The sequence below is a fragment of the Vanacampus margaritifer genome, chromosome 3 (genome assembly GCF_051991255.1).
Source record: "Vanacampus margaritifer isolate UIUO_Vmar chromosome 3, RoL_Vmar_1.0, whole genome shotgun sequence".
Lineage (NCBI taxonomy): Eukaryota > Metazoa > Chordata > Actinopteri > Syngnathiformes > Syngnathidae > Vanacampus > Vanacampus margaritifer.
Genome location: NC_135434.1, coordinates 9222568 through 9250061, shown reverse-complemented (window position 1 = coordinate 9250061; position 27494 = coordinate 9222568). Strand labels below are relative to the sequence as shown.

General features: G+C 40.9%; 1 protein-coding gene across 2 annotated transcripts; it reads left to right on the top strand.

Moving 5' to 3' along the window:
* cspg4ba (chondroitin sulfate proteoglycan 4ba) lies at positions 1 to 27494 on the top strand. Of its 2 annotated transcripts, XR_013293403.1 has the most exons (13): positions 1 to 240; positions 4388 to 4551; positions 5930 to 9505; positions 9607 to 10080; positions 10578 to 10754; positions 14123 to 14321; positions 14630 to 14761; positions 15781 to 15953; positions 16039 to 16222; positions 17197 to 19967; positions 20863 to 20976; positions 26249 to 26358; positions 26586 to 27494. XR_013293403.1 is itself a non-coding variant. In XM_077560937.1 (10 exons), exons 1-10 carry the CDS (start codon positions 147 to 149, stop codon positions 19248 to 19250), a joined length of 7227 nt encoding a protein of 2408 aa, XP_077417063.1. In that variant the 5' UTR covers positions 1 to 146; the 3' UTR covers positions 19251 to 20722. The 2 variants fall into 2 exon arrangements, 1 of the variants encoding a protein (XP_077417063.1); XM_077560937.1 differs by lacking the exons at positions 20863 to 20976; positions 26249 to 26358; positions 26586 to 27494 and having other exon boundaries at positions 17197 to 20722.

The window sequence follows — 27494 nt, the reverse complement described above, 5'->3', positions numbered from 1 at the left end:
TGCTTGGTGGGCTCAGTGGTTCACTATTTGCTGCGGTTTCCTCACACACAACCCAACCAAACTGTTAAGCCGTGTCTGACTACGCGCCAAAGAAGACAGAGAACCACCGTGTGCGAGCATGTGAAATGTCGACTTAGCGAAGAAAGATGTTCTCCTTTGGGAAAAGAGCCCCGAAGAAGTTACTGCTGTGGCTCTGCGGGCTGCTTTGGTGGTCGCTCCTGGTCGAGCTAGCGTCGGGAGGTAACTGAGCTACTTTGAAACTACTAACAAACCAGGATAATTTCTTTTGTTGCATGATTACTGTACAATGCCCTCTTTTGGGTTGAACTTTTTTTTTTTTAAACCATTCATTCAGTATTTGAAAGCAGAGAGGTAAGGCTACCACTACCAACACATACCTAAAAAGGTCAAAAGTGGCGTTAGCTGTTGCTAGCTGTTATTTCAAGTGACATGTTGCTTACAATAATACTGTTAACGATTTCATTAAAGTACTGTAGTGTTAAGTCACCATTATTACAGCGCAATGCCGTGATTTCTCATATTGTCCACTCACCGACCATTTCATTAGGGACACCTGTACAATACTGTCTAATGGCATCCAATGCAAAAGCTGCATCAAAAATAATACTTTCTTTTCATATCATAGACAGTTAGACACTGTAGTGCAAATTGGGCACTGGGGTCTTTTTTTCCAAAAGCAATACACATGCATATTTCACATGTACTTAAAAAAAAAAAGTCCATAAGTGTGAATGGTTGTCTGAGTCGAACTAACCTAACTATTCATGTTTCTTTTCGTCTGACTGATGAGCTACAGTATATGAGCAGAAAATTATTTTTTTGTTGATTGTCTTTTTGGTCCTTGAATCTTGCTTTCTTAACATATACATTTGCATTCAATTAAAATCATTTTTTGGGGGGATGTCAAAATATTGTGCAGGTTTACCAAGTTTTTATGTTGCTTGTTTCTGTTAACAGCATAATGTGTCAGTGAAATGATTGGTATGAAACGTTTATGCACATTGCAGTGCAGCAAAGCACACTCATTGCACAGGAATAAGAGTCTGGTGACGACAATAACACACTCAAGTGACTTCAGCCTCCTTTCCCAAGGGTCAAGGCTGTGAATGTGTGTTATTTTTATGGCGATATACATTGTTACACTCGTGACTCATATGTGTATACATTAGCCTCGTCTGCTTGATTTCATCCTGGGCATGTGCCATACAAACTCAGTGGGCTTCACTCATCCCGGCTGTGCCAGTGGGGATAATCAGGAATCATTTCACTGTGACTCACTCACTCCATCATGCATTGAAAATAGCAACAGTAATGGACGCAACTCGTTATGTGACAAATTGACAATGGGCAACCAACATTTTTTTTCCAAACAACATTTGCTGAATCCTCTGTTTATTTGAAAGGCGCCCGAGTGTCCAGACTCCCTACTGTAATGGTACTTAATTCATAATTATGTAAATATATGAATGAAAAAAAATTGTAGGCTGTCAATATAAAACAAATCAAGTTTATTTATATAACTGAAATGTGATTTGCTGATGACATCATGTCCAAATTATCGGCACCATTTTTGATACGTCTCCAAATCTTGCGAGCTTTCTGTTCCTGACATCCCCTTTGCTTCCCTTTGTGCCCATACAGATTACTAGAGTATTCTGTAGGAAGCCAGTTCCCCATGTAGGGCTTTGACAAACAAAAAGAGACACTTGAGTCAAGTTGCATTGCCGATTTGTTGGATAAACTTTGGCACACAAGCAGTGACAAGCTCTGGTCTTGCCTCTAATTAGACAGGCTTTGTTGTGTGCTGAGCTGACAGAACATGCTTCTTTTTACTTGTAGCAATTTCCGTCTCTCTCGTTGCCTTTGTTCCCAAAATGTCCATGATTCAAGAGTTTATGTCTGGAAACGGCTGACACCAGTCTCCTCCAACAGAAACAACAATTATTGGTCTCTTTCCACTACTCTCTAAGAATGCAGCTCTGCACAGCCAAGTGCATTTTGAGGGAAGACCTGTGTTTTTAAGTGAGCGTGACAGTCAGTCAGACATATTAAACGTCATTGTTGTCACATCAAAATGAATCTGAGCGTGCATGTCCATCCTTGTCAGTACAGTAAAAGGGCAAAATGTCACAGATTTTTTCATTCTAGCCACTGAAAGGGATGAGCAGTAAATGCACTTTCCGGCTGTCTGTGCCAAATAATTCTGTTTATATTTGGCTTTATATATTTAATGATTCCCTAATGGACACAATGTCATTTGCATCTGACTGACAAGAGTTTAAATCTAGGACAGTCAGGTAATAACTGCTAATTAAACGTCACCACAAATAGAAACAATACCGAAGAAACTAGAATGCACTCAGTGGAGCAAACACGAGCTCCACCAAGGCTGAACAGTCTAACCTAGTTTGCATGAGCAACAAATTGTTGATTTTTGTATTGTCCTCATCTCCTGTATTCACCTATTTTCTCCATTGAAAATTAAGAAAAATGTTGAAAAATATTCCATTTTATAATGCTGTAAAAACAACAACAAAAACGTCAACTTTCACCACAACCCTCACCACAAAAATTCGTCAAAATCATTACTTATTGTCAACCAAAATGAACAGCATTTTAAGATACAAGTTTCTCATGGATGTGGAACTCACTCATGATGATTGATTATGTCTTGTTCTGATTCAGAACATGCTTTCCTGGAGACCACAGTATAAGAAAATATTACAATAAAATAAAAGAAGAAATTCACTTTTTCAAGAACGACATCGGGGAGATATATTTTTAAATTAACTCTACATTTAGATGACAAAGATTTGCCTTTAAATGCATGAATGAAGTGGTGGGGAGAAAATGTGTTCGATACAATGATGGCATTTGATTCTATGCAAGGTAAGGTGGGGGGAAAGCTACCCATATTGTTAAGCAGCCCACATTAACACTGTGAAGTTTTTCTTGCTTCTTCATGGATCTTACGCAGGAAATCCAGCCACTTAACCTGTCTGTCATGTCTGTCTTTATTTGAAAAAATATATATACAAAACTAGAAAAAAGACTAAATAACTTACATATACACTACGCAACTGTATTTTTAATGTTGTTCATTATGGTCGAACTTGGAGCACTCCAGTAATTAGTTTTTTTTTCTGTGTTTGATGTAAAAAGGTTGAGAACCACAGTGTTAAAGCCCCCATTGTAGGATCGTCCACTGCATACTGTGATGGCTGTAGTTTTAATTAACACGGTTTAGTGGTTTGTTGCGCTAATTTGCCTTGAAGGACAAAAAGAGAAGAAACCATTAATTAATTAGTAGTCATTAATTTCGACTCTATCTTTATCTTTTGCCTTTGCATCAGGTGGAAGAAGAAACGGGGGATATGCATTTGACTACAGAAGCAAATATGTTTGTGGATCTTTGAATTCTCTGTCTGTCACACAGTCTGTGGGAGTTGATTGAAAAGCATGCTGCTGGTGCCTGGGTATGAAGGCTCGGACGGGAAAGCTTCAGAGCACATTAGTCTAGATTACAGGCTGATGTGAAATGGCAGGGAAGTCAGCTAGAAGAAACAGATGGATCTGTCCTTGTTTGTATACCGTTGCAAGAACTTGTGACCTTAGAAAATGTGGGGATGCGGGAAGCTTTCATGTTCAGCTTGAAGGTCTCCATCAGGGAAGGATGGGTCTAAACTTGCCTGGCTCATCCAGAACCTTCATTTGAACATGTGAATGAAATACCTGCTAAATTCACAAGGCATGCTGAAATTTAAAAGCCACTTGCTTTCAAACCAAGTTTATTTTTTATTTTTTATGCAATAACTCATTTGAATTCATGACTGTGCTGCTATTGTACTTAAGTGTGAATTATTAATTATGGCACAAAAAATACAGCTGGTCCAACAGAGATGCATGGTAAAGCAAATTTATGATGTACACTGTCAGCATGCTTTCCTTTTGTGCATGAACAGCAACTGTGCATAATGCTAGATATTTTCAGGCAAAAAATTGCTTAAGGTCATGGAAAGTTTAGGTTAAGGTTACTTTAAGACCCTCTGGAAAGAAATGTAATGTGCTCTGAAGTGTTTGTGCGCACATGCGTGCACGCTACTCTTGTAAGGGCAACCAGAATGCTAATTAGCCTGGTGCTTTTCTATCTAAATGTCAGCTGTGTGCTATTTTAAGGCCACAATACTTTACCTACTCTTGGTTTTCTGTATTTACGCCCTTGTTTTCTTCTTCTCAATGATATACTATGACCATAATTGATTATTGTGAAATTTAGCAAAATAAATGAGTTATATATGAGAAATATTTTGTCTATTTTTTTTTCAAACAAATGTGCTTCACTCCCTTTTCTGCTATTTTTCCCCAGCGTCCTTTTATGGCGATGGCTTTGTACAGCTGAAGGCAACTGAGTCGTCCGACCATAACAAGCTCCGCATTCGCTTCCGAACTTCCAGTACCAATGGCCTGCTGTTTCTTGCCGCCGGTCAGAGCGACTATATTCTACTAGAGCTCAATGCCGGTCGCCTGCAGGTGGGTACATCCATTGCCCCCATGCATGAGCACATGTGCTCAAGCATACATTGCATGAGCACACACATGCATGCCTACAAAAAGTTGTGCTCACACCATCGCTGACCGACCCGAAGCGATGACTCCAGCTCTACTGACAGTGTCAGTCTTTCGACCCGGTAACACAAGCAGACAAGTCTGCGTGACGTGGGCTGAGTGCGAGCTCCATACCAGTCCCTTCATGTCACAGCTGCGCATTCTGAAGGCTGTCTGGTCTGTGTTCCTAATTCTATTTTGTATATTATAAGCATGATTAACATTGGAAATGAACTATTTTTGTTAGGATTTACAATCACTGTAGGAAATACATTTTAATAGAAGTAATCCATTCTACAATCAAACGCTTCATCATTACATGAATATAAACTTTACTTCAAGCATTGTTTGAAGTTGGTTTTGATAATCATAAAAGTGAAAACGGAAACACAGTTAACATTAAAACATAGTCTTAATTGTAATGGCAAAGTTGATAATTTTTTCCACCCTAGCTTGAATGGCACCCTGTGTGAGACCCCTCTATAGCACAAACAAATGTTGGGGCATCAGCGCAATGCCGCCCAGTGCAGCCACACAAAATACACAATTACACATGCTAGAAACCTGGTTGTTTTGCCCAGTAATGATGGACATATTACGATTTGTATGACTTTGCATTTGGAAGGAAGTAAATTCCATGCTAAGAAATTAATTGTAAAGTCTGACATAAAGTGATGGTTTATTTTTTAGAACCTGTGCGTACTGCTGGAAGGATTTAGGAGTAAAATACATTTGTAAATTTCTGATTCTTCCTGAGCTCACTCTAAGCAGCTCTGCCAGGTTAAATCTCCATACAGGGTGAACATACTGGGAAACATTTAATTTGCATATTCCAAGGTAAAAGTCCTGAGAAATTCATTTTCGTAAAGTCAAGCAACTATTGTGTTAAAAGTACAAAGTGAATCACACTGTGTTTCATGACTCTCGTTCCGTGAGCATGGGGGGGGGAGGGGCCTGCTCATCCCCTCTTCCTTCAACAGGCTCAGGCCACCAAATAATTGTTGGGTTCACTGGCACAAGTGAACAATTGTGAGTCATGCTTGAGCGTCTCTCCCTGGAAGCCCGCGCTCGATTAGCAGGGACTCAGCAGCAAGCCTTGGCAAGCATGTCATCAGAATTAGTTTGAGAAGGTGACATGATGCACTCGGGGTATGGCTCAAGGGAAGGGGATAATCATGCTCTTCCTGTTTGGGATCTCAGACAAATTCCACCCTTATAACAACAGGTGCCATCCTTTAACACGAGGCCTCAACCAAAGTGTGCCTGACTGTCTTGTAACAAAGTGTGTCTTTCTTTTCCCCAGCTGAAACTAGACTTGGGATCTGGAGAGCAACTACTGCGGTCCGAGAGAGGCACGCAGCTTAATGACCTTGCCTGGCATTCGGTGGAGGTCAACCATGTCAAACACAATGTCACTCTGACAGTAAACAAGAACTCTCACACAAGTGCAAAGATCCCTGGCGCCCATCATGTTCTCAACATCTTAGATGGTATTTATGTAGGCGGTTCAGTTGGCCTTGACAGACTTTACCTCCCCAGAGACCTAATTGGCTTTCGAGGCTGCATGGAGGATGTCGTCTTCAATGAACATGACTTGCTGTCATCGTTGAGGCCATACACTGGATTCAAGACTGTCCATGAGGTGTCGCTAGGTTGTAGTCCCCAGTTTTTTGCCACAGAAGAGGACCCTATTAGCTTCTTTAGCTCCAGGGCCTACGTTTCGCTTCCCTCCTGGAATGGCCAAAAAGAAGCTGTGTTCGAGTGTGTTGTGCACACTTCAGCCAGAGAGGGCATAGTCCTGTACAGTTCTGCCAAAGAGGGGGACTTTGTGGCATTGGAGATTCAAGAAGGGTTGCTAATGGCTATCATTGGGAAAGGTGGTAGCAAAACGGAGCTACGTTCACTTACAATGATCAATGACAGGAAATGGCATGCCATCAAGATGCGCTTAAATTCTAAAATGCTTGAATTAACTGTTGATGGGGAAATGGTGAAAAGCAGTATTAGCTCTCGCTCAAAGGGGCTGCAGTTTAAAGGCTACGTTTTTATTGGCGGCATAGATGACAGCACCAGATCGGAAGTCAGAACGGTAGAGTTGATGTCCGTGTCAGGAAAACGAATGCGTGGAGGCTCCTTCAAAGGATGTATGAAGAATATTCAAGTGAGCGCAGGGAAGATGGGGCTTGCCAATGCAGTCGTCACAAAGGATATCTCAGTTGGCTGTGAACCTGAGAAAGAACCAGTGCCATTAACCTCTAGCAGTCCAACAAGTGCGCCGGAATCGCTGTTTTTCTTGGTGACCCCAACACCATCACTGCACATGTCAACACTTGCAAGGGGTTTGGACAGAAGGTATGGCTCTAATTTTGTTCAAGTAAAACCCCTGATAGTTGAAGAAGGCGGCCGAGCATCTCTTGAGGCCAAACACATCAAGGTGCTCTTGGATTTCAAGACGCTCGGTATTCGTCAGTCTCAAATTGTATTCCAAATTCAAGATCAACCGATGCATGGTCAGATCAGGCTTGATGTTGATCAGGACCAACCTGAGAATACCTTCAGCATGTTGGACCTTTGGCATGAACGAGCAATGTATATCCATGGAGGCTCTGAAGATCCAGATGACTTCTTCGTGTTTTCAATAGCATCCAGCAGTCGGAAAGAAGTTCCGGATTATCTCAGGGCTAGCAAATTGTACCGCTTTAACATTACAGTAACACCCACCAATGATGCACCTGAATTGAGTCTCCCCGAAGGCAATCTTTTTGTCTTGGTGGAGAACTCAAAAAAACGACTCACTACAGATGTTCTGAAGGCCACAGACACTGACAGCAACTATAGCAATCTTGTTTTTACTGTGCTCGGGAACCTAAATGCAGACGCAGGCTATTTAGAAATTGAAAACAACCCAGGAACAGCGGTGACCTCATTCTCTCACTCAGACTTGCAAGAATTGAGAGTGTATTATGTTCACACAGGGGTTCGAAACTCAAGGATAGTGCTTAGAGTCAGTGATGGGGAGAAGGTTAGTAACACTGTAGTTTTAAGGGTGATGACTATAGCACTTGAGTATAAAATTGCTAACAACACAGGTCTGAATGTCAATCAAGGAGAAATAGCTGAAATTGGCTCACAACAATTGTCTGTAGAAACCAACGCTGTCAAACAAGCGATTGACATCCGCTATGATGTCATTGAACAGCCGCAGTATGGAGAACTCCAGAGACTTCACTCAAGTGGTGAATGGAGGCCCACTGACTCGTTTTCCCAAAGGCTTCTAGAAAAAGAAGGACGTTTGAGGTATGTTAGCACATACCGCGAGATCCAGACATACAATGCCACTGATTACTTTAAATGTAAGGTCATTGTGGCTGCAAGGGCAACCACAGAAATAGTTTTCCCAATCACCGTGAATTGGGTGAGGTACAATTTGGTGAGGAATGTAATTATGAATTTGGATAAGGTTCGGAAAGTGACACTTGACTCAGAGTATCTGTTTGCTGCAGCCAAGGGTGTGATTGTTCCTGAGGCGGATCTTTATTTTAGGGTTCTCACCACACCAAAGAAAGGAAAACTGCTACTGGATGCTACAGTCTTGACAAAGAACTCAACCTTTAGCCAACGAGATGTCAGTGATCTAAAAGTACGCTATGAACTAGTTGACCGGCCTCATGAGGACACACTTGACAGATTCAAGTTTCACCTGTTTTCCAAACATGCTCAGTCCCAGAACTATGATTTTCAGTTTTCAATTAAAGCTGATGTTAACAATGTTTTCATCAGGAATGCTGGACTGGATCTCCAGGAGGGGGAAAGTAAGCTGATCACAAAAAATGAGCTCTTTGCAGAAACATTGCTTACTCAGGATATGTACTACACTGTGATAAGTAGTCCCAAACATGGAAGCCTTGCCCGTATTACTCAGTCTAATTCAAACTCAAGCTATAACAACATCTTAACCTTCAGCAATCAAGATCTCGTAGAGGACCGGATCATGTATGTTCACGATGACGGTGAAACAAGTCAGGATGAGTTCACTTTCATTGCCTCTACCACCCAAGGTTTCAAAGCTTTTATCGCAGATGATGAAATTGGGTCCAAAGAAGGAACGTTCAACATATCTATTCAACTTGTCAATGATCAAAAACCAGTACGTGTCATTGATAAAGTTTTCCATGTAGTAAGAGAGGGACAGAGGCTGCTCACTGTTGAAGATTTGCGTTACCATGATCCAGACTCAGATTTTGATGACAGTCAGTTGATTTACATCCGTCGTGGAATTCCCATGGGAGACTTGGTGCTGGCGAATGACACGAATCATCGACTATTTGAGTTTCGGCAAAAGGATTTAGAAGAAAAGAAAGTGTTGTTCATTCACAAAGGCGTAAGCGTCGGCAGGTTTGTGCTCTTTGTCTCTGACGGCAAAAACTTTGTGTCGAGTCTTTTAGACATCAGTGCACAGGACCCTTTTTTGAAATATGCCAATAACACCGGTTTACTGGTGCAGAAGGGACAGTCCGTTCTATTGTCCACCAATAATTTTACCATCACATCAAATCTGGATATTCGAGATGACCAAGAAGTTGCATTCAAGTTGGATGACACGCCTAAGCATGGAAGACTTTACCGAGACGAAATAGTGGTGGAATCCTTCACACTGTCTGACCTCAAGAAAGGATTAATCTCTTATCAACATGATGACAGCAAACATCTGGCAGACCGTTTCAACTTGACAGTAACGGCTAAAGACATGCACCTTGCAGCGAGGATCAACGTGAAGGTTTACCTGGAAAGTCATCAGAGGCCACCCATTGTTCAGCATCACAACAATCTACTGGTGGAGGAAGGAAAACCAGTCAAGATTGACGAGACAAAACTTGAGGTTAGTGCGAGAGACGTTGCCAGGTTTGTCTTTTGTTGTTGTCTTTGTGTTTGTTGTTGTCGAAAATGTAACCACACGGAGTGTTTCCTACTGACACACAGGTCACACATGAGGACAATGTGCCATCCGAGATCGTGTTCACAGTCAAGACGGGTCCCTTTCATGGCTTTCTCCGGCATTTTGTGGAAGCTGACGAACGTTACGTCGGAAGCAAGGAGTCTCCCGTCAAGACGTTTACCCAAAAGGACATTAACAGCGGAAACATCCAGTACGTGCAGGTAGAGCCCAACAAAGTGAACGACACCTTCACCCTGGAGGCCACCAATGGCGTCACCGACGTAGGCGATATAAGCATGTCAGTCGATATCATACCCCGCCTCATCCCACTTCAAGTCTACAATTTCACCGTGGAAGAGGGTGGCTATAAAGCCCTGACAAAGGAAGTACTTGAAGTCAATAACCGACACTTTGCTGGAATGAACTTCCTGTTTAATGTGACCGAGCCCCCACGTCACGGCCACATCGAGCACTCCCGACACCCCGGTGTGCCCTTGACAACTTTCAGCAGGAGGCAGGTATGGTACTTCACAGACAATCAAGCAACTACTGCAAAGCTACTGCAAATTTTAATGTGGATATAAAGTAAGTTTCTGGAAAAATACAATTGAAAATCACATGGAAATTTTTAGAATTTTGCTCAGTCAACATCTAAAGGATTAACTAAACAAATTGTGTTTAATAGGGCTGCAGCTATGGAAAATTTCCAGATTCTAGCAGTTATCCCATTAATGAATCGGGTAATCACATGGCAAAGCCAGCATTAGATTGAAAAAATATAAATTAAATGTTCGTGATTTCCTATGGGAGAAAAAATATTTTAAATCTGAACAAATTGGAGGTCAGCTAAGATTCCAAAGTACATTGTACATTGTGAGAAACTAAATTTACTTTAATCTGTACTAAACATAATATTTTCAAGTTCCTTTGACTCTCCTAACATGACGAATTATTTTAATGTATTTCTTCTGTATCTACTTCACATTCATCCAAATGATTTGCAATTTTTTACCAGGTGGAACACGAATTCATTTACTACGTCCACGACAGCAGCGAAACGTTAGCAGACAACTTCACAGTGGTTGCCAACGACACAGGCCTGAGGAAGCAGAGTGAGGCTTGCGCGCTGTTCGTCCAAGTTACAGCTGTCAACGACGAGCCCCCCGTTATCACCGCCAACAGGGTCCTCAGGGTGAGTTTACACTGCTGCTCTATATTTCAAATGTTTACTAGTATATCTGGCAATGCACTTACGGACACTTTTCATGTGTGTATTGTTGCAAGAGAGATGTTGAGGATAATGTGTTCACACACATTTTTTAAAGTTTTTAAAAATGTTTTTTTTTTTTTTTAAGAGATTCTAAACATTTTGTATTGAGAAGTAATAATTTTATGTGACCAATATACAGCAGATGTCCTGGGTTCAAATCTTGGCTCAGGCCTTCCTGACTCTATGTAGCTTTTGTGCTCATCTTGCTTACATGATTTTCCTCCGTGTACTCTGGCTTCCTTCCTCTCTATCGTCCAAGGTCTGCTGGAATAGGCTCCAGCTCACCTGTGACCCTAATTAGGGAAAACACTATAGAAGTGATGGATCGTTGCATACTATACAGTTTCAACAGATGTGCGTAACAGTTTGCTGTCCACAAGGTGGCTGTCTTGTACTTTAATGCAAATTGCTCATAGTATTAGTTTGGACAATGAAGTAGTGTTGTGGAAACAAAATATTTTAACAATAGAGAGGTTTGGTTTAAAATGAAAATATAATATATATTTGCTCAAACTGAAAATAAACACTTGATTTCTAACCATGTCGTTCACAATAAACTAGCTACAATAAACAATAATACAAAAAACACAATAAACTAAACTAAAATAGCTGGTAACTATACACAGGGGTCTCTGAATAAATTTGATTTTGAAAAACGTACAAAATTCGATAAGTGAAATTATATAGATTCACTACAACGGTAAAATGGATTTTTAAATATTGAACTTTTCTTTTATGTTTTCTTTTGCATTCTATATTTTCTTCTAATTTATTGAGATGCACCTCTATACTTTGTGTGTTTTATTTTGTTGCATTTTTTCCCTCATTAAAAGTTAGCTGGCTGTAAACATCATTACATCTTTAAAACACTGTTGGGGGGGGGGGGTAATTGTAGGTTACAATAGAACAATAATAGATGTGTCTATTTGGCTGTTACTCAAGATGTGTACAGTACTGTTTCTAAACCTGAACACGTGTAATCTCGTCATGTATTCTATATAATAGGATGAAAAGTGTTAAGAAAGTCTAGACAGGGTTGCTGTCATCTCCACCGCTAAAGCTTGATGATCTTTTGGAACCCCATAGAGATCCTGAGATTTCACGTGAGGTCTTTAGGAAACTGTGCAAATTGATCTCATGTGTCTTTGAATTTGAATCAGCGCTGACGCCGCTCGTCAGACTGATCCCCGCTGCGGCTCGCTGCTAAGCGGGGGAGTGCTCGAGGTGCTTGCCATTCCCTCCGGAGGGATGCTGATTAGCATGCACATATGGAGGAGGCGTTCTGTGGTGCCGCTGATGGGAAGTGTGAGGGTCCCATGTGTGTGGCTTACAGGTGCTAATTGAAAAAGAACCCCGTGCTTCTGTTCCAGTAAAAGCAGTTTACTCACAGAGCATGTGACACATTGGCGCAAAGCCTATAATTTAATCTCCACTAAATCAAAGCCTGTAATTTGAACACCATTTCATCTACACTAAGTCATGAATCTTTGGAAAAGAGAGGAGTACCGATACAATAATAAAGAAAATATACTCATTTTAGTCACCTTAGACTTTTTTGCAAGAATGACAAGATGAGTATTTAGAACAAGGTGACATCCATTTTGTGCTTTGTACAATGCTCCTTGTAAGACTTTCCAAGCCATAACTGACACTGGCAACAACAAAAGAGAAGTACTGTCATAGTTTGGATCGTCACTGCACAACTGCCTGTGGGAATTACGACCTGTGTTCGTGGCGGCGTTACGCAATAGCTGCTCTGGCACAGCAAGTAGGAGCTCATTCTTTGTTGTCAACTCTTTACACAGCTCGCTAGTCTTGCCTTTGAATTAAAATTTGCACATCATCATGAGGCTTTTGGATTTTCACTGTCTTTGAATGTGTGCTTACAGTCTGAATTATTAACAGTATTCATTCAGAGTGAAATTCACTTTATTAGACGGTGTACCCCGACAACTTCCTAATAATACAATTGATTATCTATCCGTTTAAAAATTTTTTTTTTTATAGCGCTAGACTAGTCCTCATTAGGATCCCAGCTGACTTTGGGCTAAGGCGGGGTATACGCTGCTCTGGTCGCCAGCCAATCGCAGGACACATATATACAAACGACTATTCACGCTCAAGTCAACATCACCATAAGGGTAGCTTTGAGACTTCCACATTTCACCCCCAAAATTTTGACAATTTCTATCAAACTTTGAACATATTCTTTGTGACAAGTAGATGTTTGGTTAAGGTCACAGTTTTCTTTTGTTTTTGTTTTATTATTAATTTTAATATAAATTAACTGCAAACAGACAATGCACATGCAAACTGCCAAATATGTAAGCTTGTTGTAGTATTTGAACAGCGCAGGATGCTGGACCTTGAATATGATTCACTGAGCAAGCTGGCTATTTCAAATTTCTGATAGATTTTTTTTTAATCAATTGATGTTTCATTATTACAGAATGGACACATTAACCATGACACATAATATGACGACATTTGGTAAATATAACTGTATTTATTCTGCAACGTTACTATTTCATTTTCTCCAGAAGAAAGATTAAATCATGCTTGTAATGTCACTGAAAATGTCAGAATGTTTCTTAAAGGGGCAGTCACTCTGTATCGACAAGTTGAACAGCAAACGTGATAAAAATGACTTATTTTATCTGATAACTTTTTGTGGCCAGTAAAATCTTTTAAACTATCTTTAAAATTAAATTATTATTATAAAGACCATTTTACAGTAAACTCCTCCCTTTCTAAAATATGCATGTTAATATGTTTGGAAATGTTAGCACATTTCTACCGGTCATTCATGCTGTCCTTTCGTGCTTTATCTAGGAGACTTTTTTTTTTTTTTTTATCAGTTCTGCTTCATTGGATGATGTGCAATGGGAAAAGGCTAAAGGAGATAAAAGAACAGTGTGGGAAAATAGCCTTGGAGCTGAACAGCCGCAGTTTTCCGTGTCCATTGCGTGTCATAATGAAATAAAGGGCACAGATGAGATGCCTCCAATGGCCTTCAGCTGTGTTATTGCAGCTGTTTTGTGATATTGTGATACCCTCAATTGGTATTTACTATACATCCTATCTGTTATAGAATTTTATATCACAATCAAAATTAGCATATTACTACAAATTTGTCATTCTTAATATTCAAAGGTGCAATTATCCACAAGTTTGTGGTATTTTGTGGCGATTTTAAGCACTTCATTGAGAAAATAGTAAACATTTTAAGCCTGTCTTTTTAAAGCTGTTTTTTGTTGACACACATTTATGTCTGTCTACCTTGTTTTAAGGTTTGGGTGTCCTCAGTGACAGCGATCAGCCTGGAGGACTTGAGGGCGCAGGACCTCGACACGCCCCCGGAGGAGCTCCACTTCATGGTGACCCCTCCCAGCAACGGACATCTGGCTCTAAAGAGTGCCCCAATGACACCTGTGCTCAACTTCACCCAGGCCCACATAGACCAGGGGCAGCTGCTGTTTGTGCATGAAGGTAAAAGTCATTTCTTAGTCGGCTGGGAAGCAGCAAGAAGTATCTGTTGTTTCTTCTGCATCCCCTAGGGGGCGCTGCTGATGTAAACGCAGCCAATGTGATACATTTGCTGTTAAAACCAAACTATTTTCAGGTCAAATGTTTATATTCATGGAAATTAACACAACTTATAGTGCTTGATAATAATACTCTATTTCTGAAAATAAATGGTGTCATTGAAAAAAAATCGTAATTTGCATGAATTACTTGCATTTGTCATCAGCAATTCCTTCCTTCATGATTTAATGTTGGACTTTGGTTTCTTTCAGGTGCCATGTCTGGGGGGTTGAACTTCCAAGTCAATGACGGTGTAAATTTTACTCCCAGACAGATCTTTAGCATCACTGCAAGAGCCTTGGTCCTCAATTTGGTGCAAAATCGCCCCCTTAAGGTATTTCCAGGTAAATCAAACCATGAAGTTTAGCTGGTATTTCATCTTGATGCCTCTATATTTAATTCATCTGCACTTTAATAACCAAGAGCTGACTATTTTGAAGTACGACTACTGTATTCTACTCATTGTGCAAGCATCTGTTCTTACTGACTTCTCTTCTGCTAAATAATTTATCACCAAGTGATGTGAGGTCAAATCCCAGTTAATCAGAGCTGCTATTAATAATGTTTAATGGTAGCTATGCTATTTTCATACAGTTGAGCTAAAAATAGACTGCTGACTGTCTGCAAGCTTTTCTGGGATTTCCAGCCGTCTAGATTGCGAGTTTGGAGAAAAAGGATATTATGAGAGTAGCAAACAGCCAGTTGGCATGCTCTGCTGCTTCTTTCCAGAGTGGTTATTTGAAGAGCTTTACACTGTCTCGTCTGAGGAAGCAGAGTTTTTGCAAACAGGATCAGAGATTTAGCAGACAATTTAGGGGAGCTTGATGGTGTGAGGAGTACAATGAATTATTCTCATGATGCAGGGAGATGAATATATTTTCATCTTTCTCACACTCCCCAAATGTCTTTGGTTGGCCTTGGGTAAATCCCCTCTTCACTAAATGTTTGCATATGCCTCATTATGGTCATATAATGGCTTCGCAATGTTTCCATGAAGTGTCTGTACCATCACCAAGACAGATGAGGATGCTGCTGCTCACGAGAAGTGATCTATTCACTTGCCTCTTTGGTGTTGCATTCATCTATTATTAGCACGTCTTATTAGTATCCTCCCAAGCAGAAGGATCTCAATGAGTCAATTTTTTTTAATGAACTCTCACATTGCATTTGCACCATACTATTAAAAAGTCTGTGTTTGCTTCATTTTGTGTCTTACAAATACAAAAGGCTTTTAGTAGAATTCTCGTTCCAGCCGAACTGCATAGAATGTGATGGACGGCACAACAAATGCTTCATGATCATTAATTTGTGAGAAAAACAACGCAGTAACTGCAACCCCCCCCCCCCTTTTTTTTTTGTTTAGGGTCTTCAACGGCAATTTCAAAAGAGGAATTGCAAGTAGTAACCAACGATGTCAGCAGTGTTTCTAACCGCACAATTACATTCAGTGTAATCCGACATCCTAAACTGGGGCGCCTGGTGAAGAAGCAGTCTGAAAACGTCTCAGTTGACATTTCAACTTTCACGCAAGATATGGTGGGTAGAGAACAGGAGATCTTTTCTAGCTTCTGAGCAAGACAAATTCAGACTTTGTGATGCATTCCTTGTGATTGTACGTCAGGTGGATCGGAAAGAGGTCATGTACATTCAAACCCCTATTGAGTCAGTGGGCTGGGAAGCTATGGACGCATTTACCTTATCTGTGGCTTCACCACCTTCATCTCTGGAGAGTCTGACCTTCAAGATTGATATCTCCTATGAGAATACAGGACCTGAACATAACACAGTCCTTTTGGCTAACACAGGTAACAACATCAATAATCTGTGAAGTTAATTTAGAGTTGTTTCTGAATACATTATACATTATTAAAGGGTAAGTCAACCCCCACTAGTCTAAATACGGTATTTTGGTTAATATTGCGTTAGTGTAATATGAGTTAAACAGCAAAATCCAGCAGTTTTTATCAATGTCAGAAGGCGGCCATTTTGCCACTTCCTGTCGAGGGGAAATGACATCACAGTTTCCCAGGTCTCAGGTAACATCCAATTACAGCTCAGCTTCAGAAAACAGGTTAGCTGTGGTTTGTTGTTGTCATATTCAGTCGACGGCAAGTGGCAAAATGGCCGCCCCCTGAGATGGATAAAAATGGCTGCATAACTCATCTTCCACAAATGTAATATTAATCAGAATGTCATGTTTAGACTAGTGAGGTCACATATAACATATTATTGTCAAGAAATGTTTAAGGTTGACTTCCCCTTTTAAAGGCAATTGCTGAAATGCAAAGACTGAGTACTATGTAGTATAGCTTGAAACTCTTTTTCACCATTTCAGTTTTCCAGATTTTTTTATTTATTTAATTTTTGGGTGCAGCCAATGATGCATCTCGTCTCTGGCATGAGTCGCCTCTCCCCCACTGCATAAGAACTTGAGCGCCTTTGGTGCATCAGTGGTTATCTGGCACAATTGCAAGGTGCACTTACAGTAGCTAGCTAGCTATGACTGCATCCTGAAAGTGCATCTTTTCGCTGGAGTTGCCGCTTTAAAGCGCCTCATTGTCGGCCATGAGTGCTCGCACACTTTGCAGAGAAAAACAGGAGAGTGACGAACGGGTGGGAGGGGAAATCATTTTTATTGTTGCCTTGATTTGCGTGCATGTCAGGAAGAGAAGGCGGAAGAGAATGGTCTTTTCATATACCAATTTTTTTTTAAAATAATGGCCGCCCCCTGAAATTTAAGTTTCAAACCTTCGAATAATACCATGTTCCTTTATACCAGGTGCTCAAGTACTGGAAGGAGAGAGCGTCATTATTGACAAGTCCAAGCTTGACGCAACGAACCTGATGTCTAAGCTGCCATTGCCTCAGCGGAGCGCCAATGAAGTCTGGTTCCAGGTGACGTCATTGCCACGGCATGGCGTCATCGTCGTGGGCGAAAGAAACCTCACGAAGGAGAAACCCAATTTCTCTCAATTCATCATCAACAAATACGGCATCACCTACAAGCACGACAACTCTGAGACAACTCACGATTCATTCGCCTTCAGCGCATGGGTAAACCCAAAGGGCAAAACGGCTCACAGGCCCGTGGATGACATTGATGTTATCGAAGAGTCTTTCAACATTACGATCTCTGCTGTGAATGACCAGCCACCCGTGTTGAAGACTAAAGCACCCAGTCTGACTGTGGTACAAGGAGATACCGTAGCCATTAAGCCGGACAACCTCAGTGTGGAAGACTTAGACAATCCCCCTGATGATATTGTCTTCTCTGTGATTAGCAAGCCAAATAACGGATACCTAGCGCTTGACGGAAGATTGAATGAATCGATTGGAGCCTTCACTCAAGCCCAGATCAACAATGGAAGTGTTTATTTTATCCATGATGGTAGCCCGACCCCAGGCGTGTTTTATTTCAGTGTGACGGATGGCCACCATAAGCCAATTTACAAACTCTTCAACCTAGATGTGACAAAGATCATCATCTCCCTGGTCAACCACACAGGGTTGACACTCGAACAAGGCAGCACGGCGGTTTTTCTAACACACGACAACCTTGCGGCCAAGACAAATGGCAGGAACGCCACAATTCACTACCAGATTTCAAGACCACCAAAGTTTGGCAAACTTCTACTGGACACCCAAGAGGTATCACAGTTTGATCAGGGAGATGTACGGACAGGACGTCTTGCTTACCACATGACCAATCTTACGTCTGCGGAAGACAGCTTCGAGTTCACAGCCTTCACTTCCGAGGCCAATCTGAGCGCACAAGTGCTAAATGTCACAGTCACTCCTCTGATCCAGGTTGGCAAACGTGTTAGGGCACCCAGTGGGATTGCTGTCAAACTGAACTCCGCTTCCCTTGATGCTTCTAAACTAGCTGATATTTGTAGCTGTGACCCTGTGTTTGAAATTGTGTCACACCCCAATTACGGGAAAGTGGTTCGGCCAAAGACTAAAAAGTGGCGGAAATCTGAACCTCTTGAGTCTTTCACTTTCCAGGATGTTATGCAAGGAAAATTCGCCTTGGAGTTGAATGCCAACATGACGGGAGTTCAAGAGTTAAACGACTCACTGGTGTTTTTACTGAAAGCTGATAACATCCAACCTGCTAAAGGGGAGTTCCATTTTACCATTGTGCCATATGATCCCGCGGATGTTCCGACCACAAAAAGTCCTGTGGCCGCAACATCATCTCCCTCTCAGACAACAACCCAGACTCCGAGAAATGCAGCCACTTCACCAGAGCGCTCCACAGCTGTCATTTACACCCAGCAGCCAAGCAAAAACCAACAAAGGTTCAAAGAACGCAGCCGCTGGGGGAAGTCCAATCGAACGAGCATTTTCAGCACAACTCTTGGTAAACCGACCACAGGATCCGATCATTTCCCCTTCATCAACACGCCCGTTCGTGTAGAATCCTACCCGCAAAAAAGCTCCAACCCTCTTCTGGTTATCTTACCTCTGCTCGCTCTGCTGCTGCTTGTGATCATTTTCGTGGTGCTTGTTGTTTACCTTCGACACCACCGCCGACGGAAGCAGAGGACCGACACGCCAAGGGAGCCCGGTCTTCCAAGCAGCCAGTCGGACCAGGGCCAGACCCAGAGGAGCCCCGCCGTTCCGACTGTCACTGTCACCCCATTGAGCCTCACCAGCACAGGTAGCCCTGCTCTCAGTCACTTACTGGTACGGAACCAGCGACCGTACAATTATAACACTGTCGATTCCAACATTCTTGTAAGCTCTTGGAGCAGTGATTCTCCCACTGCATTTTCACAAACGGTCCACGCTGCCACTCCCTCTCTTCAAAGGAATCAGTATTGGGTTTGAGCTCAAATAGTTGGATGCATAGAATTGTCCAAAATGTCTTTGAGAGCAAACTAGTGGTTCCATACAAACCCTGTTTTAACTCATTCACTGCCAGCCCACTTATAATGGATTTTTGACATCTATAGCCATCAATGACACTGAACAAGTTAAGCAATATCGTCAAAGACTTTTTGTCCATTATGAATATGTCCAGGTAGTGACACTGATTTTGAATCCTGTCTAAAGCTGGTTAAACACTAAGATTATGTCCGCCTCAGACGAAAGATGTGAAATTTTGGGGAAAATTGTCTAGTGTCGCTAGTGCTTTTAAGGTGAGTGTACAAGAATGAGATAATGTTGGCTGCCTCTGGGCAACTTGGAGACAGCCATTTGGAAAAATCCAACCACCATTGTTTTATTAGTCCACCCTGCTGCTGTTTGTTTAATGGTCCCGCCGCTGCACCTGGTAAGACCACCAGAGGGTGCTGTTGCTACTACTAAACGTCACAAATAGTGACTATGTAAGTTTGGTGCATGAACACTGGGTATTTCTGACAATTGATGCAGGTGCTGTCCAAGCATTAATTTCACCACATGATTTTCTAAATTGAATGGTCTACTGGTTATATATTTTCTAAACTCAGGAACCCCCCCTCCCCCTTTATTTTATTTTTATGTGTTGCAAGTGGGATGCTCTGAACTGAAATGCTATGTATAGGCCTGATCACTGATGAAAAAGTAAGGACTGTTCATTTAACACATCTTTTACTGCATAATGTTATTACTACTAGCATGTATGAACAACAAATGCAATGTTTAAAGTTTAACACTACAGTTGCTCGCTTTCTTTTTCTGATTGAAATGCCGCATTCACATTTGTTGTCATCAGTGCTCATTCAGAGTCCAAGAAAATGGACTGAAATGTATTGTGGTACTTATGGTTTGGGATGTTTTAAAGAAAAGCTGCTGTCAATGGAAGGAACTGAATAATCACTGGAAACAATATATTATTTTATACTGAACTGATCAGAATCCTATACCCTGTGTACAGTATTCTAATCTCTAAATGATGTAACCTACATGATGTACAAATGCCATATTTTATTTATATCACATTTTTATTAAACCAGTTTAAATTATTTAATTGTCTCCTCTATAGGCTTTAATGTCTCTCATAATTCAGCTTTGGTAGCTTTTAGGATCACTCTCATTACAAGGACTTGATACCCTGCTGGGAATCACTACTCTTTGTACTAAAATGACATCTTACAACAAAAGGTCAGAAACCGATTCTTTGCTATTACTATTATTAGTCTGACTTTTACAAGTATTGTTACCAAAGACAATTTAATTATGCCCCTTTGCCACTGCATGGCATCTGCACAGCACACCCCAGTTCTACTCACCAATGCTAATATTAGCCTTCTGTGTCTTAGTGCTAGATACAGTTTTATACTCTTTTGTTTCCCCCCGTTTTGTCTCATTCTGGGTTCAATGCGTTTTTCTTTTGAATGTTTTCCACTGGGACTTGAAGCAATTAGTTGATGAGTAAAGTCAACATTAGAAATCCACATCAAGTAACACTTAAAGTTGACTAACAGCTAATCACTAACAGCTAATCACTTGTTTTTAGGCATCTTGTCTTCCAGCCTTCCAATTTTTCGAGGACTTTTGACTCGCCCGTATGATCCAAGGTGGAGCAGCGAAATGTCCGACCAACAAGACGACACAGATTTCATGTCTGCAGGTCAGAGAGCAGTCAAATAAACTGGTTGTGGATGAGAACAGTGGTTAGCCTCATTAGCCTTGAGTATTCCGATTGTTGATTGTCTTAAAATATTCATACTAGCCGGACCACGAGGCGGCAAGGAGCAAGGACAGTAGTGTGAAGTGAAGCCTTCATATATATTTCTTTTAGTACCTATTTTGAGAGGGCCACAATCCAGCATTCAAAACAGCTCTTAGTGTGGAGTAGTTCATACTGTTAGTGTCGAAAGACCTCTTGTACAATCCGTCGAAGTGACGACTGTAATTTAAGGTTTGGTAATTGCGGGCGGGCACCAACACAAGACAACACTGAGTGCTTTTGGCTTACTGGCTTTAATGAGGTTTCACACTGATGCTTTATTGAACTTCTCCAACCTCCACGCTTGCGGCATTTCACTTCCTAAGAGGCCCCTCTCTCTCGCTCTCGCTCTCTCTCTCTCTCACCGCCCTCTTAAATACACCATTAGGAGCTGTTTAGTTTCTTCCTAAGAGCCAATCAAGGCACGTAAAATACTGCAGAGGCATACAGAATGTAACACGGCAGTGCCGAGGGCAGCGTGCGTCTGGTGCGCTGTAAACGTAGACAAAAGGGCACTGATTCGGTGCTAAGTGGCTTCATTTAGATCTGCCGTATAGTTCATCACTGCTACAAATCAACGTTAGGTCCATGTAGCTTGTGTACTACTCCTAAGGACATAAGAGTTGCCTTCAATTTAAATTATTAAAAACAGATGACATGTGTGTGCAAGTTGGCATTGACTCACTCTATAGAACACTGGACCAGACTGCAGTTTATCATTCCAAAAGTGAATCTTTTTCTTTTTTGTATCAAGGGTGCCGGTGATAGAGAGGTGGTAGTAACCATGGAATTGGAAATATAATTTAACATAGGAATAGTTAGACTCAAGGCATTTCCCCCCCGGTTGATCCTGTTCGTTTATTTTAATTAGTGTGTTAAATGAAGCTCCGTGATCGAAACTAGCCTGGGAGAATGTACAGTGGTCCTCAAAGATGCAAAATAAAAGAAAGAAAGCAAACAACATGAAAAAGTTGTGTGTTGTGCATATTATGGAGATTAGCCAGAGAGGTGGAAGCTTATTTGGGTGGAGGGGTCAGTCAGCGTTTTGTCAGACTACATGAATGAGGCCCCTACCAGAGAGAGAGAGAGACAGAGCTTCCTGTGTGAGGGCTGTAAAAACAAAAGCAGCACTGCAGAGCGCACAGTGCTCCAACATTCCTGAAGCTTTTGCCAGGTACAGGACAGGACAACCTTCCCATGATGCATTGCCTATGATCCAAAACAAAAACAACCCAGAGGAATCCAAACATGAAACGCTACACAAAGACAGAATTGTATTCCTGAACAATAGGTTTGGCAACAATCTTATTTAGCATTTCTATTTATAATACATTACAGTGTTGCTTTGAGATACAAGTGACCCGAATTGCGTGTTTTTGGAGATGCAAGCTGTTGTTAGGCTGATTGTTTTTCGTGACTTGTGAGCGCGAAATTCGAATTAGTAAATATTCTTTCAAAAAAGTCTTCAAGTTGATTATTGAAGTTTACGGTCAAATTAAAGAAAAACTTAAGGCTAATGCTAACCTAGGCAATCTACCACGTAGCCTTTAGCCTCTATCTCAAAGCTAATGCTAACCTAGGCAATCTACCAAGTAGCCTTTAGCCTCTATCTTAAGGCTAATGCTAACCTAGGCAATCTACCACTTAGCCTTTAGCCTCTAGCTAGCTTAAGGCTAATGCTAACCTAGACAAACTACCACGTAACCTTTAGCCTCTATCTTAAGGCTAATGCTAACCTAGCCAATCTATCACGTAGGCTTGAGCCTCTAGCTAGCTTAAGGCTAATGCTAACCTAGGCAATCTATGTGGCTATGTCATAAGCCTTGAAACAACAGATATGTGAGCACAAACTGTCTTAACAAGTTACGACACAGACAATATAACAGTGCTCAGTCATACACTCTGTCAACGACCACATACTGTGTATGAATTATGATTTTTTTCTTTATTATATATTTATATGTAATTAAAAAAAAATTATTAGTAATTGAATCTAATTTATTTCAAAAGTGAGTATCAAACCGGTATTCTTTTGCATTAGTACCTAAGAAGTAGCCCTCAGTTTCTCAAAAGTTGGTAACCTCTGTGCTCGATAGACAAATTGGTAGAATTTCAGTAATTGATCACAGTTAGCTAGAGTGGTAGGTATGTAGTGTAGTTAAGGTAGCTGTTGTGCGCGTGTGCTTACGTGCGTCAGTTTCCAATCAATATGTGTGATGCACAAGTGCTTGCTCTTTTTCTGGGTTCATCACACCACAAGTCCTGTATTTATGCTTCAGTAGACATTCTGTGCTAAAATAAAAGTGTTTTCAGAGCAGGGTGTTGTTGTTGCATCATGCGGTAGTGCTGAGGTTGATGTATGATCTCATGGGAGTGCGCTGACCAGGCCCACGTGTTTGTCTAATCTCACTTCCTGCTTGTGTAAGGCCACGAATGGAGAGGATAAGGTTATTTACACTGGCAAAGGAGAAATACAATCATACAAGAAAGAAAGTGGTTGTTTTTAAAATTTTTAATCAGCTTTAAGAGAGGATGTGAAAAGATGCAGTGTCAAGTCCAGGAAAAACTAATTCACAACAGAAGTTATTTCAAGGCAGTAATAGTCCAATGTTGACAGGAACAATGACAATTCTGGTCTGCTCTGGTCACCTCTCCCTCTGGCCTCACCACCGCCGATAGCAAGCTGGTTGTCATCCGGCCATCAAATAACAGCGGATAAGCTCAATGGCCACTTACACTCTTGCATGAGTGTGACTAGATGCTTACACTTGCAGGAATTGACAACAACACCTGCATTGGGAAACTACCAATTCTAAAGACCATCTTTGGTTGTCTTACTCGTGGACGGGTTGGTTGCAGATACTTTGAAAAAGTAACTTTACTCATTACTTGACTTGCTTATATATATATATAGTTATTTTCAAGTCAACAGATGCCGACAACACAAGGTAATGCAGTTATTTGCTGTGTTTTTTAATCTAGGAATAGGGTCTTCTCCTGTATTTTGTTTATTAGTTTTGTTTGTTCCACATACAGGTAAAAGTGATTGAGAAATAGGTTAAACCTATTCAAGTGTTGTCAAATTTCACTCACTGCTGCATCCTACAGGCAGTTAACAGCACTACAGCCATATAATGAATGGATAAATCAGTGACTCATTTTTCTGTGAACTGCTTGTCATCATTGTCAGTAACAAATCGACATCTTGCAAAGTAACTTTAGTCAGATTACTTCACTGAGAGAAGTAGTGTGTATAGTCATTACTGTAAAAACTTATTTTTTATTTTATTTTTAAAGAGGGAAAGAGTATTGCTGTTACTTTCTAATGTGTTACTGGTATTGTTAGTTACCATGGAACTGCTGCTTCGCTCCATCATTACTGCATTCTTTTGGGACCATTGTTTATTTTCTTGCCAAATATTATGACATACTTTGGACACTTGGCCCACCCTTAAATGGCTGCATCAAAATTGGTCGGACGATTCCCGTGCGGGACAGCAGGTCACGTCACAACGTCGAGTCCTCCGCCATTGATTGAAAACAGATCTCGTCAGAATGCCTCATCCAAATTTAGTGCACTGGTGAGCCCATTTAAAGCCTGTCAAAACTGCAGCACTGATGTGTACATTTTTATTTATTTATTTATTTAAATATGTCTCTGGGGACATGTACTGTATGATAAGGTAACTTAGCTGCAGTTCTCATATTACATTATTTCATGAAATGTTATGCATGTGGGCCTGGTCACAAAATGGAGAAAAACATTTCCCTAAGCTTGCTAAACACATTTTGGTGCTTCCCCACAATCGCACCTCCACTTGAAATGTGGCACGGCCATCCCAAAGCAAACCATTTCCTAACGCAAGAGAAAGTGTTGTCACTTCCGGTCGCAGCTGGATAGCAGAATGACACGGAGGAATAAACGGGATGAAATATTGCGCGGTGGACCTCAGGGAATTTCCTGGTGTCCCGGAGTACCGACAGGAGGGCAGTCAATAATGACATAGCATAGCCATGACGACATCCTGCTAGTGTGTGACAGGATAAGTGAGCTGTGATTGAGTGAGGCGCAGAGAAGAAATTACGAGGGATTTTGTTGGCCTTTTTTTTTTGTGTTTTTCTTGAGGAAGCAGCACAGCTGCAACAGGAAGTGACGTTGTGGTACTGATTAGCTTCTATTCTGCTTTTGAGTGCCAGCCATTGAAACAACATCCATCCATTTCCTATATTGTCTTATATGGTTGAGGTATGGAGACTTTACCAGCTGACTTTTGGACAAGAAACGGGCTACACCCTGGACTGGTTGCCAGTTGCCACAGGGCATTTATGAGCCACCGAGAACTCCATTTTAGTCGTTTTTGCAAGAGGGTGATTTAAAGATTTATGGCTGCCATAAAAAGTGGGTCATATATAATAGCCTTCAAATCTACCAACACTTTATGAAAGATAATAAATATTAATTTCTTTCTGTCAATTCAGTCATTTGCTGAACCTCATTTTGGGATGTTTTTGCGGGAAGTGAAGCCAGTTTTCATGGTTGGCCAACTTTGTTGCACTGATAATCAGGAAACGTGAGTATAATTGACTCCACCTACTGTTTGAAAACTGGAAGTAAACCTTGATTTATACCATTACTGCATTTACTTGTGAAGAGATACATTTTCTTTACTCATTTTCTCCACTGAACTGAACCTAGCATGTTTTTGAATGTGAAGTCTGGTTTAATGGGTGCGGCCATCTTGGAAAAGTAATGTAGGCTACTGCTTTCTCCCAAATTGGAATGAAACCTTTAGCCTTTTCTCTTCATTTCTGCACTTGACTTAAAAATGGCAAAAAAAATTGAGTTAGTCAACTCGTTCTCAGAGGATCTTTAGTGACAACCATCTGACCTCAAGTGCTGAGCTCTACTTGTAAAATAAAATTGTCTGACAGCAACAACATGGAAAAGTCAGCAGTGAGAGATGAGTCAAATTGAAAAGGTCATTGTACTTCTGTAGCATTTATGCTTGTGTTGTGACGCGTGTTACATCTATTTGTGGTGCGGCGTCTTCAAACGTCTGTTTCACTTGGAAGACGTTTCCTGCTTCTGCTGAATTGTGCGGTTATAGATGACGCTGTATGGAGTTGAAAGGGCCAACATTTTATATCATGACTTTGCATCCATCCTTGTTAGGGTCATGGAGGTCCGAGGAGCTGGAGTCTATCCCAACTGACTTTAGGCGGGACCCTGGACTGATTGCCGGCCAATTGCACATATAGACAACCATTTACACTCATTCACAGGTAAGAATAATAATAATAATTTAAAAAAAAAAAACGAGGTAGAGGATTTAGTCCTAAAAAGTAGATTTAAATTATTGTAAGCCAAAATAACTCGTATAGTTTGAAAATGAACACTTCATTTCAATAAAATACAGCAAATTATTATTATTATTTTTACTTGTATAATGATTCACTGAGTATATATTACACAAAATAATCCAAACAACTGTGACCTGTGCACAAAACAGCAAATGTCCCAGCATGCACTGCGTTCCTCAAGCAAATGTCTCCAAGCCCTGCGGGAGCCGTAGAAGCCGCAAAACAAGAACACCCATTTCCTAAGGTGTTGGCAGCACACACAGGAGACGCAAGAGGCCTCGGGCCAGCATGTGCGCATCTTGTTCACTTTATATGCACAATGAAAAGACTTGCGGAGGAAAAATAAAGAGGCCAGGAAAGGGAAGTCAGGGGTTGCCAGTTCCAGCCTCCACCTGACCGGTAATTAAAAAGCATTAATTATTATTAAAAAAAACAACAACACTTTGATGTAATGGGTCAGCACAAAGTTGGGAAAAAAATGCCACATGAGCTAGGGCATGATGGCAAACGACTACTAATAATAATCAACATAATCATTTTTCTGTAAGATTCAGTGATACTTTGAGAGTGACAAGTGACTCGACTTGTTTTTCAAGACCAAATCGAGATAACAAGCCCGAAGGCATCAATTTCAGTCCACAGCTGAGGGTGATATAATGTCAAAATGCTAGTGCTTTGACTGATTAAAATAAATGGATTCATCTGCTTAATTCTTATTCCACGAAGGCAATATGAATCAGAATACCATTTAGATTAGTGTGGGCACATCGAATACTGTATATGGTGTGAAGAAAATCTTCATCTAATGCTCATGCTAACGACCACATAGTCTGAGATTTCTATGTCAATGCTAACGCTAAATAGCATCTTTGCTGCGGTGCTATAACCCTTGAAGTGGCAACATATATAGATAAACAATATAACAGTACTCAGTCATTTCAATTCAAAAACTTGTTTACTGTAATTTTTTTAAATTATGTTGTTACTGTATGTTGAAGTAAAAGTACCATTTCTCATTTAGAAAAAAATTGTTGGCTTTTTTTTTTGGGGGGGGGGGG